Genomic DNA, 15,010 nt, shown 5'->3' with positions numbered 1-15,010 from the left:
GAGGCTGTACCCCTCCACGAGGATCAGCAACTTTGCAAGAATGAAGCCCCTCGCGAGGCACCCCTCGCAAGGACGTCAGGACTTAGTGCCTGCCACGAGGGCAAGAGCCCCTTGGGAGGTACCCCTTCGCGAGTAGTGCACAACAGGCACCGGGAGACGCGACACAAGACCCCTTCGCATGGCGAACTACATATGGACAAAGCTGATGAGGATGATGCAAGCCATGACGCACCCTAGAAGACAAGAGAAGCTCTGACATTGCCTGCACAAAGAGGGATGTCTGTTGCCTTCTTTCCGCAAAGACTGACCATGGACGCCGCAATACATCGTCCAGAACCACTCCCGTGGACCGGAGCGCTTGCAGGGCGTAGACTTGGTCTACATGTGTATAGTTAGGGATAACCGTCCGCCTTCTTCCACACACCTGTGGTAGCCTCTCCCCCAAGTTTCTGTAGGGAGGAGATCTAGTTTCTCTATAAAAGGAGAGACAACTGCCTAGTAGAGGGGACAGCTGGATCAATTCTAGATCTCCCTGAGGACACATTTCTGATTCCCTCTTCTTCAACCTAGGTGGATCATATCGAGATCTAGGGAGTTCTCCAAGACACCACCTTGTAAACACTATACTCGCTTGGCGAGGCATCAATACAACTCAATCAGGGCGTAGGGGTTTTACCATTCCATGAGAGCCTAGAACCTGGGTAACTCTTTGTCTCTCTCTGTTGTGCCTCGCCATCGCCATGGCTTTGGGTAACTTGGAGCGTTGCCTCTAGCCTCCGTGGTCAATAACCCAAGGGTCTTGCCGAGGTACCCGTGTTCCTCTCGAGACACGAAACCTCGACACATCCATCTCTAGAATGTGTTCGAGTGTTTTGGAAGCTGACTGCAACGAGTTTACTTATCTACTCCGTTAGTACAGGCTACATGGTACTATAATAAATTGCCGATATACATTCATAAGGCATGCATGTTACCTGAACTAGCTACAACTACATCTCAATATGTACTACGAGTGCCATGAGTCTGTTACACATAGGCATGGAGATATTTTTTCGATAAAGTGTATATATTAATACCACGAAGATACCAATTGCACTCAACCTCTACAACAACGTATTGCCCTAGCGACACTACGAATGCACACAACCAAAAAAGAAAGAAGAATTACAAACAAAGTCCCGCTACAGTGATTCATTCATTGAAACAACAGTACTAACATCACCAAGACAACATCTGAAGTCCAGCTTCTTCAAAAGCAACGCCTTCAAAAAGGAAACGGTGCACAAATACCGTCATCGTCTGAGCATAGATCTTAGTTTTTTTTTACTCTGAATATAGTGCTCGCTCTCAAAATAATATCTTCAACAAGGCCATTGCCAGACACAACCAATTATAGCCAGACCCTGAGTTTTCACCCTGAAAGGTTGGACTTTGACCTTCTCATGTGGAGTCACCCCCACTTGCATTCCGCTGCTCCAAGTCACGAATCACCAAGCCAATTCCTCAACACCACACAAACTCTAACCACCATTGTCAGTTCACAGATCTCGGTCACCATGACATTCTCCGTCAGCACCATGGAATGAGAACATGCCTGATATTAATAGCCAACCGAGATTTGAAGCGCTCCATCTGAACCTAAACAGTCAGAAAAAACATGGATGTGCACAACTGAATACCACCTCAGAGCTTTCGCCCGGAGGCATGGAGACATGGCTACAACAATATGGAAACTAATGTTTTGTCGCCTTTTTTCGTTTCCATACATGTTCTACGAGCCTAGAATATTACCTTCTACTCCAGGTCATACATCTTCAAATTGACGATGACATTTATCCGGAGAGGTCCGGAGGATAAGAAGGACTTTTGGCCCTTTGCTACTCCTGTTATAATTTTTTTTTGGTTATTTAACCTCAAAATAAAGAGCAAAATAAAATAAAATATATAATCGATGGTGTCGTACATCTTATGAATCCAACACATTCACCTTCACCGGCTCCTCCCTCACGACTATGGCAGGGTGGTATGCTCTGCTCTCTCGCGACCTCTACCCTGATCAAGATTAAATGCCTCTAAAGAAGATGAAAAAGACGATGACTGAAATGAGAAAGGAAGGAGCAAGGCGATTTCGGTTCACACGTGAAAGTGGTTCGAAAGGGATCGTAATTCAAGCAGAAGATTTGAGAAGGAGCGAATTGAATGATCATGCTCTTTGGTCCGAGTTCATCCGTGCACCAGATTGCATTATTTTGGTACAACTCTCCTATTCCCTTGGTAATACGGCAATTTTGTAAGTACCCCTCCGGCCCTCCCGGAAAATTCGCAGATTTGCCTAAATCTAGACACACTAGCCCGTGATTTGAAAATATGGTGTAGTTTGTCTAAATTTTAATATATCGAGATAGTCCAGCTCTAGATATGTCGAAATTTTGATGTATTAGACACTCACTACATCCCGAAAAGTATTATTTTACATATACATTCACACACACGGTCACGCAGTAGGATCCTGCATGTATAGTACTCGACATGCGACGCATCCATATATATATATATACCACAAAATGTAAATGTATGATTTACGTGTATATTGTATGCGTATGCGCATTAAAGTTGCAAGCATAGGATACGTTGCCCTAGCTAGCACCTATGCTGGCATCGTCTTGTCTGTTGTGCACCCTTACCTTGAGTCCATCCTTCATGTGGAGTATGATGGACAGCTTGGGTATGGCCTCGGTGGCGGCAACCTCCATCCGGAACCTGGGGACGACGGCAGCAACAACAGCTTTCATCTGCGAGAACGCCAGGTCCCTGCCGATGCACGTTCGGGGGCCCACGTTGAACGCCACGAACTTGTACGACGGCTGGTGCTGGAGCCGCCCTGCCTCGTTCAGCCATCGCTCTGGTCGGAACTCCATGCAGTCCTTGCCCCACACGGACTCCATGCGGCCCATCGAGTACAAAGACACGATCACCCGCCGCGTCGTCCCCACGGCCGCGCCGCTCGGCAGCGTGTCCGGGCGCACTGCCGCCTTGTGCTCGAATGGCACTGGTGGGTACAGACGGAGTGACTCTGACAGCGCCGCGTGGAGGTAGACCAGTCGCTTCAGCTCGGCGGTGGTGCGGTGTTGGCTAGACGACGGGTTTTTGCGGAGCTCGGAGAGGATCTTTGCCTCGACGTCCGGGTGCTTCGTGAGCAGCCAGAAGAACCATGTCAGTGCGGAGCTCGTCGTGTCACGGCCGGCGATCATGAGGTTAAGCGTCGTGTCACGTAAGAACCGGTCGAACTCGGCGCCTTCCTTGCCGACCTCCGCTTGGCACGCCAGGTACAATGTGAGCAGGTCGGCGCCGTCGTCGGCACCGGCCGCGCGCTCTCGCCGGAGCGAGATGAACTCGGCGATAGACGCGTCGAGCACCTGCCGAGCCTGGTTCATCTTCTTGTGGTGGCCTATGTTTAGGTAGGTCTGGATCCTCAGCCACCCAACGGGCGTCATGTGCCGGTAGAACAGCACCTCCTCGGCGTCATCCATGGCCGCGGCGAAGGGGACTCGCGGGAAGTTGGCGGCTAGGCATCCGGGGTCGACGCCGAACACGAACATCGCCGTGAGGTCGAACGTGAGGCGCATGAACACGTCCTGCATGTCCACGACGGCACCAGAGGAAACGAAGCCGTCGAGGAGCGGCACGAGCCCGTCGTCGAGCTTACGCGCGGTGCTCCCGGCGACGGCGTCGCGGAATCTCCCGTCGGACAGCAGCGCGTGCGCCTTCCGCCGCTGGAACGCCCAAGACTCGCCGTCGGCGTTGAAGATGCCGTCGCCGAGCACGTCGAAGAGGGCGGCGAACTCCTCGCCCTTGGGGTAGTTGCCGAAGTTGGCGGTAAAGATGTGCGCCACGTCCGCCGGGTTGGCCGTGACGAGCACGTCCACCGGCGTGCCCAAAGGCCCCTTGATGACGTGCGACATCCCGGGCGCCGCGCGCAGGAACTCCGTGAGCCAGTCGTGCACGCGCCCGGCGTTCACGCTGATGGCCGGGATCGCGCCCAACACCGGCCAGTTGGTCGGCAGCCCGTCCCGCCGGTAACACCTGAAGAGCAACAGGACGACGCAAGCAAGCGACGCCATGATCTCTACCGGGTACTTGCCGAGGAAGCCTAGAACCCACCATGACACGACCTCCATTTCTTTTGCGTTGTTTAAGCCCGTGGAGTGAAGTGTTCTCGCCTTCTCGGTTGAGTTGGCTAGCTTAGCCTCAGGGTCATTTATATAAGTGGCTAGCTTAGGGGTTTAGGTGCACGTCAATGCAGGTTTCTTCTACCCTAAAGACCGCGATGAATGAGCTCACCGTGAGCATATATGTAAATGGAAATTTCAATTTAGCTAGTGTCTTTATTATAAGAAATAAGGGCGTTACTAGTTCTCAGACTGAGAAATAATTTACTTTTCAGGTAGATGATATTATCAAATCTCGGTTGTAAGTCATGTTGCAACTCATAACTATCACAATTTACAAAGCAATTCTAGCGGTTCAGATTATTTTTTCTTAGTTGCAATCTCACTTGCAAATGAAAAAAAAGAGTTGCAAACCAACTTACAACTCATATGTGCATAAGGGCATCTCCAGCGGGCCAACCCAAATCGGCGACTCAACCAGTCCGTTTCTGTCCGTTTGGGTCGGCCCGTGGATAAGATTCGTCTAGCAGTCCGGCCGGTCAGGACAGTGCGCGCAGCGATGCTTTCCATTCTGTCGCTGGTTATTTGGCCCGCTCACACTAAACAAACAATTTGGCATGAAGTTTAAAAAGGGCATGAAAATTTAATAGAAATTTCATTAATTCAAACATAATTTACATAGTTTAAAACTAAAATCTACACCCTAGTTTGATGCGCCACCGTCTTCATCGTCGGAGACGAGGTCGACGAAGGGCGGGGGCGCCCACAACTGATGCGCCCAGGTAGGGACCTCCTGCGGCTGCACGTACGGCGGCTGCTGCGGCGTGTACTACGGCTTGTTGCACGTACTGCGATGGTGTGGCTGGCAACGCGTACTGCGGAGGAGGTGGGACCTCATGGCCATCCCATGCCGCCTGTGGTGGCGCGTGGGGCAGCAATGGTGGTGGCGGCAGGGAGGCAACATGCTCCGCCACCATTGCCGAGAGTTGGCCGACGTCCTCCAGCCTGGCCAGGACCACTTCGAGTCCTCATGGGCCTTTAACGCAGCTAAGGCAGCTACCGTGGCCGCCTCCTCATCGTAGTCGTCGGGGATGAGTGCCACCAGCTTCACAGGAGGCACGTCCTTCATCTCGTCGTCGTCCTCATCGTCGGAGCCGATCTCGTCCTCGCTGTCGGGCGCGGCATCGCCGGGCATGAAATCCCGCTTACCACAGATCGCCCGACGCGCCTCGTGCTCCCAAGCAAGGAAGGCGCGCTAGAAATCCTCGCGCCGGTACGCCTCCTCGTGCTGTAGCGCTGGCTGCAGTTGCTTGATCCGCTAGCGCATCTCCTGGCGCAGCGCTTGCCGGTCCATGGGCGGATGCGGAACATGGAGCCTCCCCCTGGTAAGATGCCACCCGTGTGGCAGGGAGACGTTGCGGTGGTGGCAGGGGTTGCCCTGCACCCACCGCCGTTGTGCGTCCAACACCGACACTTACCTCTTGTTGCGGCCCAGTTGGTGCGGAGGAGGAGCCTTTGCCTCCGCCAGTGGACCAACAAACTGCGCCGGCTATGGGGGTGGAGGAAGCAGGCGGGCGTGCGCATCACTCCAACGAGGAGGAGAATCCTCGCGGCGCCGGCGGCCGGATGAAGACCCAGCCTCGTGGTCGTTGGCGGTCTTCTTCATCCACTTTGGGAGCTTCATCATCGTGGCGATATCGCGGAGGAGTGGCAATGGTGGCGGCCGTGAGAGTGGGGGAGAAGAGGCAGGCACAACGACGGTTTAAGTATCGTTGGCCATCAAAGCCGACGTGCGCACACACATCAATGCCAACGCAGGAGTTGAGGCGGCATGCGCAGTGGTCAGCGACGAACTTGATGGCTAAACGCTGCCTCCGGTCAGCCTTCTGCCGCCGTGTCGCTTCCAAGCGGGCGCTGACGCATCGGTTCCCCAAATTTGGAGCACCGATGGGTCGCAGCGGACGGGTCTGTCCGTTTGGGTCCCCTAATGGAGCGTGCGCGGCATGTCTGCCTGTCAGCACGAACCGTTTCGGACAGCCCAAAATCATTTGGGTCAGCCCGCTATAGATGCCCTAAATCGTGATGCAATGGCATGGTGTAGGATTTGACAGAGAATTAACAACTAGCAAATCTCAAAAAACAAACCCAAAAAATATTAGCTAGTCTATTTCAATGGTGCAATTGAATTTACTGCCCTCCTAATCCCCTTAGCCCGCTCTACCTGTCGTCATCACCAATGTAACTAGCTACCTTGACCGTTAGTTTATGTAGATAGAGAGGTTTGGACTGCCGACTCTTCTGGATGAGTAATCCAACTGTCGTGTATAATTATAGGTGGTTAGAGTAAATGCTTGTTGACCGGTTATTCAAAGACTGATGACATGAAGAATTATTATTATGATTATTATTTTATTTTAATAGGAGAGCAAAATTCAAGATTCAAATTGCCATTATTCAGAGAGCGTATCAGCACTACTTATAAATAAGAGAAGACCCAACTACCCAAGTAGTCAAGTTTGAAATGGTAGTTCAAAGGATCGCCCTTCCGACTGGAAATGAAAAAAAAAAAAAGGGATCGGTGCGTGACTTCTCAAAAGTAATATGACCATTTCTCTATTTTTCAGAGGAAAAAAGGCAAAACAGGTTTTTTTTGAAACATGATGTGCTTTATTGATCAATAAATCATAGAGCCAATACAAATGGAATCCCGGATACACTGGGGAGGCACACCACACCACACCACACCACACATACCTACTAGAGGACGCAACAGAATGAGCTAAAACATGCGCCGCAACATTCTGCGAACGATAAACATGAATAACTGAGCTAGAAGCAAATGAGGAAAACAACCTCTTAATATCTTCAATCACCGGCCCACAGGCCAAACAATCTCTATCAGGAGAGTTCACACTTTGGACCACCCAGAGACAGTCAGTTGCACAGATGAAATTGTCAAGCCCTTCACTTTTCACAAAGGAGAGAGCGCATCTGCCCATCGCCTCCGCCATCTCGGGCACTGTCACATTCCGAAAACGGTCACAACAAGCTGTAATACAGTCTCCTAAGTGGTCACGCACCACTATGCCAGCCCCATACTCACATTTATCATCAGGGTACCCTCCATCGGCGGATCCCAAGAGACTGCTGAAGGGGTATCACGCCTTGGGCTGGTACTAGACTGGAGCATATGTGTTTGAATCATGTCAACATAGGCAATTATTTATCGAGCGATATGCTTGATAAGCAACTCAAAACAACAACAAACATAGGCAATTATTTTCCTGGCCACACAAGAAGGATCAATGTTGCCGCTTTCCTCTCGCAACTTGTTTCGTGCATCCCATAAGTGCTAGAAGGTAACAGCAAGAGTAGTGGCCTCCTCGTCGGAAGCCAGCAGATTACCTATCAAGTGGTGGGTTGAGATTTGACAGTAGGGTCGAACTCTATGCGGCCCAACCTAATCTAGAGAGTAATACGATATTTTACAAAGTTTGACTCTGCACAAGTATATTTTTGCCATATACCTGTTTGATTTCATGAATATATCTTCATGTAGATGTGGTCAAAGTTTGAAACAACTTGACTTTCCAAAAAACTTGGAGGTACACTCTTTGTGGACGGAAGGAGTAGAGTAATTGAATTCATGATTGGACCAAGTCATATGCCCTTTGCACCGACTGGCTAGTCATTTACACACTAAACAGGATTTTTAAAAGATTTATACACATAGTAAAGTTCTCGAGAGACTATCTAGCATGGTAGCACACATTTGTACTATCCTTAATCAGAGATGGATGATATATCTCATAACATCAAGATCCTCGCTATCTTCTCCATTTGAATGATGGCCATGCCAAGGTATAACTATCTGGCCCGATCTACATAGTTTCGCAACTACTTTGATATGGTGATGGAAAACAACATTTATCCACATCCTTCTCGATCGGCGGAGGATGGTGTTTAGAGACAAACGGTTTCATAACGAATAAAGTGAGATATTGTAATTTTGACAAAATCGTCTGCATTTAAATTTTCATTTCAACGATGGAACCTACAAATTGCATCGTGTATTAATGTTTGATAGAGAATGAATGTGATGTGTCAACTCATATGTGAGTGAAAGGGAAATTTATCATCTTTTTTTCTGCTTGTTTTAAGCAAACACATAACTTAAAAAACCATGATATATTGTACTTCTCAACCGTCCCCGAAATAGGCTTTTTCCCCTCTTTATAAATAAAGTCACATACAACCAAACCGATACAAAGTAGTGAGGGAACCTCTTACAAAGAAGATAAAAAAAGAACAAGAATCGGCACACCCACCAAGATACAACCGACAAAAGGTGAAACCCCGCCTCCTTGTTGGACAATGTCGTCTCACACCACTAAGTTGTTGCTCTCAACCATCTACAATAAAGAGAAATTAGGCAAGTTTTGTATAAAAACCGTTGCATTAAAACATTTCATGGACGGTCTTCCTGGAGAAACTATCTTCGATGCAAACTGTTCTAGTGACTGTTAAACATTATCCAGACACACTTTTTTTAAAACATAAGGCCTTAGCCCAGTTTTAAATTAATAAAGCCACCAACGGCAGATACAAACATGCTTACAAACAGCTCACAGGAACAAGCAACACAAGAAAACTAAAGATCGAAACATGAACAACACTTGGAACACCTACACCACAGCTAGACAACGAGGAGAGCACCAGGAAGGCAGCGAGAGCTTGGGGAGGCCACCGGACCGTGTCGTCGTCCGCACCCACTGGGCAAATCTAGATTCAACATGCACCGTCTCCACCTCTGGAAAGAGACCCCTTGTCCCTCGCCCTGGATCGAAGGGCACCGTACCGTCGGGAGGCGAAGGAGTTCCCCCAAGAACATGGCGGAAAAGATGGAGCTAGACTGCCAAAGGGGACGCCATCAGAGACGGCAAGGAGCATCACCGAGACCACCACCATCGCCGGAGCAACCACCACATCAAACTGAAGCTACAGGAAGAAGACGCAGCGAAGAATAAACGACGGATGAGGGCACAACCAACCCCCACGGATGAACATGACCACCATGGCATGGCCGCTCGCCAGCCCAACGTCACTACTACCGTACAGATGAAACAGATAACAAACATCTAGCTAGTTGATACCTAACCTAGATTTCCACTATGACTATCCTTTTCAAAGTGAGGGGAAAAGGGAAAACTAGACTATATATTTCGTTGTGGTTACACATGCAATAATATAGTATAGGATAAATTGCACGAAAACACTTTTAGGGCCCAGAATAATAAAAAAACAATTCTAGAGGCTTTGTAAAAAAAACTGACGATATATAACAAAAAACTCAAATATAAGGAGAGTAAAGCACTAAAATGTTACAAGGCAGGCCCACCTATCATCCCTAGGGGTTAGGCCAAAATCATCGTATGCGGTAAATCACACACAACTGCTATACTTCGTGCGCGGGTTGAGAACCTCCAGCTGCTTATTATTTGGGGCATAAGTGATCCCTTACGTGCACACGGATAAGCCTTTCCGTGTGCGACCGGAGGCCTTAAAAGAGCCGAAATGTACTACTCATTTACGCATTTGGCTTAGACGCTATTCGGTGGGGGTTTGCAGTTTTGAGCGTGGTTGACCAAGCAAGTTTGTAGGCTTGATATGGTGCGGTTCGTCGGACGAGGTCCGGGATCACTTTCCCTCGTGTTCTGGCTTTTCTCTTCTCGAGGCAGATGTAATATGCTTTGAGTTTGGAGGGTGCACTTTGTGGGGCGATGCTCCAGTCCTTGTTTAGCTAGTTATTTTGGTCGTGGCCGGAGTATGGGGTTGCATTAGGTTATCGCCTAATCAACCAACTATTGTGTGGATTTCAGGTGCGATTTTTCTTATAAATTGTATCAACCTTTTTTTGTGTGTGGCGGGAGCTAGCTCCTCGCCCTCTCACGAGCGCGTGACGCGGCAAGCTAAAGGAAGGTGGATGGCACAAGAAACCCAATGCCAAACATGTGCTTGCTTAGCTAACCGTAGGCGTCAAATCGTGCCATCTGTAGTATTAATGGTGAAGGCGATGTCCATGCATGAGCCCTACATGGATCCTGTCCGAAAGCCATCGCTCCGCAAGACGTAGATGCGCCTGACCCGTCGCGTTCTCACCGAAATCACATAATACTCGCGGCTTGATTGTCGGATTCTTGCGTTGCGCGGGTCACGTCGTAGGGAAACAAATTAAAGATCGTCATTCTCTTCCCTCAACCGTACCTTTGTCTCCGGCCTTGCCATCATTTAAATACCCGATCGATCCACTTCCGATTAATGGAGACAGTCTTGAAAGAAGTTAGCTAGCCGCACCTGCCTAGTGCACTCGCGCGCGCCAAGATGGATCCATGCATTCACTCGCCGATCGCAACTTGCATGCACGCACTCAGCTCCTACTACTCCCTCCCTTTCAAAGGATAAGGAGCCCTCCATTTGCGTTTTTTTTTCGACTAAAAAATATTTTAAATATACAAAGATTGTTGGTTTAAAATTAGAATCGTTAGAGGGTGTTTTTTAATATTAATCCAACGATATCAATTCCGTACACTATAATTAAGATTTCGTTGCTCAATTTGTTTGGTAAAAGTTCGTCTTAAAATGTGCATGCACCTTATTCATAAAATGGAGGTACTGTACTCCCTCGGTGGTGGCATTGGCTTCTTCCTGCCTGAACAGCTCCACCATCATCTCGTCGTCGCCGTCTTCACGACAATCCGCCGAACACCTTGTGGGCAGTGGGCACCTGCGGAGACACCGACGAAGACGGCAGATTCGGCAACCCGACAACGCAAGATGGCAGAGGTGTGTCGGCGTTGTTGACTACGACAGTGGTTTCTGGGTAGGAGGGCAAAGATCAGGTACTTGGGAGGAGGCGGCAACGGCAGCGATGGCGATTCGGAGGGGTGGGAGACAAATAGGGACGGGGCAAAGCGGGTGCAGAATGGGCGGGTTTGGCTGCCAAGAGGGACACATGTGGCAAAATCCTATGTGGACTGGAGTGCTGGCGAGCCCGTTCCGCACCCCACTCGTAGGTTCTGACATGGAGTTGCCGGCAATTGTATTGTGCTTCACAACTGGCCGACTACTTTTGAGGTGTGCCGGTGTGGCCCAATAATACCACTAGTGGAGAAGAGGCCTTTGGTCCCAAGCTTTAGTCTCAGTGCTGAACCAAACCGGGACCAATGGGGGGCATTGGTCCCGGTTCGATTTTGCCCAGGGCGACCCCACAAGCTGGCGCCTGTCCTGTAGTGGTCTTTGGTCCCGGTTTGTATTACAAACCGGGACTAAAGGGTCCACGGCAGGGCGCGGCAGGCCTTGTCAGGCGTGGCAAACCTTTAGTCCCGGTTTGTAATACAAACCGGGACCAAAGGCCCCGCCTCTGGCTATATAATCTTGCCCCTGCCCAAGCGTGAGCCACACTTGGCTATTTTTTCACTTTCTTCACAAGAGGTATTGCTCTCCTCTCTAGCTTCTTCACATGCACAAGAGGTGTTCGATGAAATGCTTAAGAGTATTTGCCACTTGAGTTTACACAAATCAAGTCACACTTAACTTGCTTTTTTCTTCTTCATCGAGGTTAACAACTTTATCCTTTTCATCTGCAATTGATAAAATGCATGTGTATATATACATCGTGATGTTCTGTAATGGTTTTGATCAGCTTAATTATATCATGCAGATGAATCGGCAATGGATGTACATTGACCGACGGTTTGACGAGTTCACTTCGGGCCTGGATAATTTTATGGCCGTGGCGGAGGCAAACAAACATGGTGGCTTCATGTATTGTCCATGTGTGGACTGCAAGAATACCGTAAATTACGCTCACTCGAGTCTCATTCACAGCCACCTTCCGCGATCCGGTTTCATGCCCGAGTTACTATTGTTGGACCAAGCACGGAGAAAGAGGGGTTATGATGGAAGACAATGAAGAAGAGGAAGAGGATGATGACGGTTATCCCAATTTCCCTGAATACGATGATACTCGCAGAAGGCAATGAAGACAATGAAGTAGAAGATCAAGAGGCACCGGATGAGCCCGTCGATGATGATCTTGGCCGGGCCATTGCTGATGCAAGGAGAGAATGTGAAACTGAAAAGGAAAGGTTGGCCTTCGACAAGATGATAGAAGATCACAACAAATTGTTATACCCAACTTGCGAAGATGGCCATAAAAAGCTAAGCGAAGACTACTTGGAATTGTTGCAATGGAAGGCGGAGAACGGTGTCACCGACTCGGGATTTGGAAAGTTGTCGACAATAATTAAGAGGAAGCTTCCAAGGGGTAACGAATTGCCCGCCGAGTACGTACGAAGCGAAGAAGATTGTCCGCCCTCTAGGATTAGATGTGCAAAAGATACATGCATGCATTAATGACCGCATCCTCTACCGCGATGAGTACGAGAATTTGGATGCATGTCCGGTGTGCCATTGCATTGCGGTATAAGATCGGACGAGATGACTCCGGTGATGTTGAGGGCGAGCGCCCCGGGAAGAGGGTTCCTGCCAAGGTTATGTGGTATGCTCCTATAATACCACGGCTGAAACGCTTGTTCAGAAATAAAGAGCATGCTAGGTTGTTGCGATGGCACAAAGAAGACCGTAAGAAAGACGTGATGTTGAGGCACCCTGCCGATGGCTCCCAATGGAGAAAAATCGATAGAGAGTTCCCAAACTTTGCACGAGGATGCAAGGAACTTACGGTTTGGTCTAAGTACGGATGGCATGAATCCTTTTGGAGAGCGAGCTGCAGCCATAGCACCCGGCTTCGTGACTCTTTGTATATATAACCTTCCTCCTTGGTTGTGCATGAAGCGGAAGTTCATTATGATGCCAGTGCAAATACAAGGCCCGAAGCAACCCGGGAACGACATTGATGTGTACCTGAAGCCATTAGTTGAAGAACTTCTACAGCTGTGGTCTCTAGCAGGTGTACGTGTGTGGGACGAGCACAAGCAGGAGGAATTTGACCTAAGAGCGCTGCTTTTCGTAACCATCAATGACTGGCCTGCTCTTGGTATTATTTCAGGACAGTCAAACAAGGAATACAATGCATGCACGCACTGTTTACATGAGCTCGAAGGTGATTATTTGGAAAAATGTAAGAAGGTCGTGTACCTGGGGCATCGTCGATTTCTTAGGCTTACCCATCCCGTAAGAAAGAAAGGCAAGCATTACAACGGTGAGGCTGATCACCGGAGGAAGCCTCTCCATCGTGATGGTGTTGATATATTTGGTATGGTCAAGGATCTAGATGTAATATTTGGAAAGGGTCCTGGCGGACGGTCTGTTCCGAATGACGATGCCGGACACGCGCCCATGTGGAAGAAGAAATTTATATTTTGGGATCTACCCTATTGGGAAGTCTTAGAGGTCCGCTCTTCAATCGATGTGATGCACGTGACGAAGAATCTTTGCGTGAACCTGCTAGGCTTTCTGGGCGTGTACGGGAAGACAAAAGATACACCGAAGCACAGGGAGGACCAGCAACGTAGGAAAGACCCCAAAAAACTGCATGAGAGAGTTAAAAGACGTCATTACTCCAGCCTACGCTCTTACAAAAGCGAGAGAAGGAAATATTTTTTGAATGTCCGAGCGATATCAAGGTCCCGTCTGGCTTCTCCTCCAATATAAAGGGAATAATAAATATGGAGAAGAAAACATTCTAGAACCTGAAGTCTCATGACTGTCACGTGATAATGACACAGTTGCTTCCGATTGCATTGAGAGGGCTTCTACCGGAAAATGTTCGACTGCCCATTGTGAAGCTATGTGCATTCCTCAATGCAATTTCTCAGAAGGTAATAAATCCAGAAATTCTACCGAGGTTGCAGAATGATGTGGTCCAATGTCTCGTTAGTTTTGAGCTGGTGTTCCCACCATCATTCTTCAATATTATGACACATCTCCTCGTTCACCTGGTCGATGAGATTTGCATTCTCGGTCCTGTGTTTCTACACAATATGTTCCCCTTCGAGAGGTTCATGGGAGTCTTAAAGAAATATGTTCATAACCGTGCTAGGCCGAAGGAAGCATCTCCAAGGGCTATGGAACAGAGGAGGTCATTGAATTCCGTGTTGACTTTATTCCCGACCTTAAGCTGATTGGTGTTCTCGAATCGCGGCATGAAGGGAGACTAAGTGGAAAAGGCACGCTAGGAAGGAAATCAATGATATGTAGGGACGGGATTTCTTTGACTCAAGCACACTACACAGTTCTACAAAGTTCCACCTTGGTGGCTCCGTATATCGGTGACCACAAGAACTTTCTACGCTCCCAGAACCCGGGCGGTCGAACGATTGGATTAGACGTGAACACATGTCGACTTTCGGCGGTTGGTTGCAAAAACATCTCCTGAATAACAAAGATATTGAAGATCAGTTGTACTTGCTGGCCCAGACACCATCTTCGACTGTAGTGACTTTCCAAGGGTACGAGATAAATGGGAATACATTTTACACGATCGCCCAAGATAAAAATAGCACCAACCAAAACAGTGGTGTCCGGTTTGATGCAATAATGAATGAAGGCCCAAATGACACATATTATGGTTACATAGAGGATATATGGGAACTTGACTATGGACCTTCTTTTAAGGTCCCTTTGTTTAGGTGCAAATGGGTCAACAAAACAGGAGGCGGGGTTCAGGTGGACAAGTTGTATGGAATGACAACAGTGGATCTCAACAATCTTGGGTATAGAGACGAACCATTCGTCCTAGCCAAGGATGTGGCCCAGGTTTTCTATGTGAAGGATATGTCTACCAAACCAAGAAAAAGGAAACATAAGGAAACAAATAC

General features: G+C 48.6%; 1 protein-coding gene across 1 annotated transcript; it reads right to left on the bottom strand.

Annotated features, from left to right (window-relative positions):
• Positions 1–2,589: 2,589 nt before the first annotated feature.
• On the bottom strand, positions 2,590–4,213 carry LOC124659171 (alkane hydroxylase MAH1-like). The gene has a single exon (XM_047197100.1). The coding sequence runs from the start codon at positions 4,176–4,178 to the stop codon at positions 2,637–2,639; it is 1,542 nt and encodes a 513-aa protein (XP_047053056.1). The 5' UTR covers positions 4,179–4,213; the 3' UTR covers positions 2,590–2,636.
• Positions 4,214–15,010: the final 10,797 nt, after the last annotated feature.

This window comes from Lolium rigidum, chromosome 6 (genome assembly GCF_022539505.1).
Source record: "Lolium rigidum isolate FL_2022 chromosome 6, APGP_CSIRO_Lrig_0.1, whole genome shotgun sequence".
Classification (NCBI taxonomy): domain Eukaryota; kingdom Viridiplantae; phylum Streptophyta; class Magnoliopsida; order Poales; family Poaceae; genus Lolium; species Lolium rigidum.
The sequence above is the reverse complement of the archived record's forward strand: the minus strand, read 5'-3'. Positions and strand labels throughout refer to the sequence as shown.

Bases quoted from the DNA above. Each gene is read 5' to 3' on its own strand.
- LOC124659171 (XM_047197100.1), bottom strand. From the start codon at position 4,178: ATGGAGGTCGTGTCATGGTGGGTTCTAGGCTTCCTCGGCAAGTACCCG.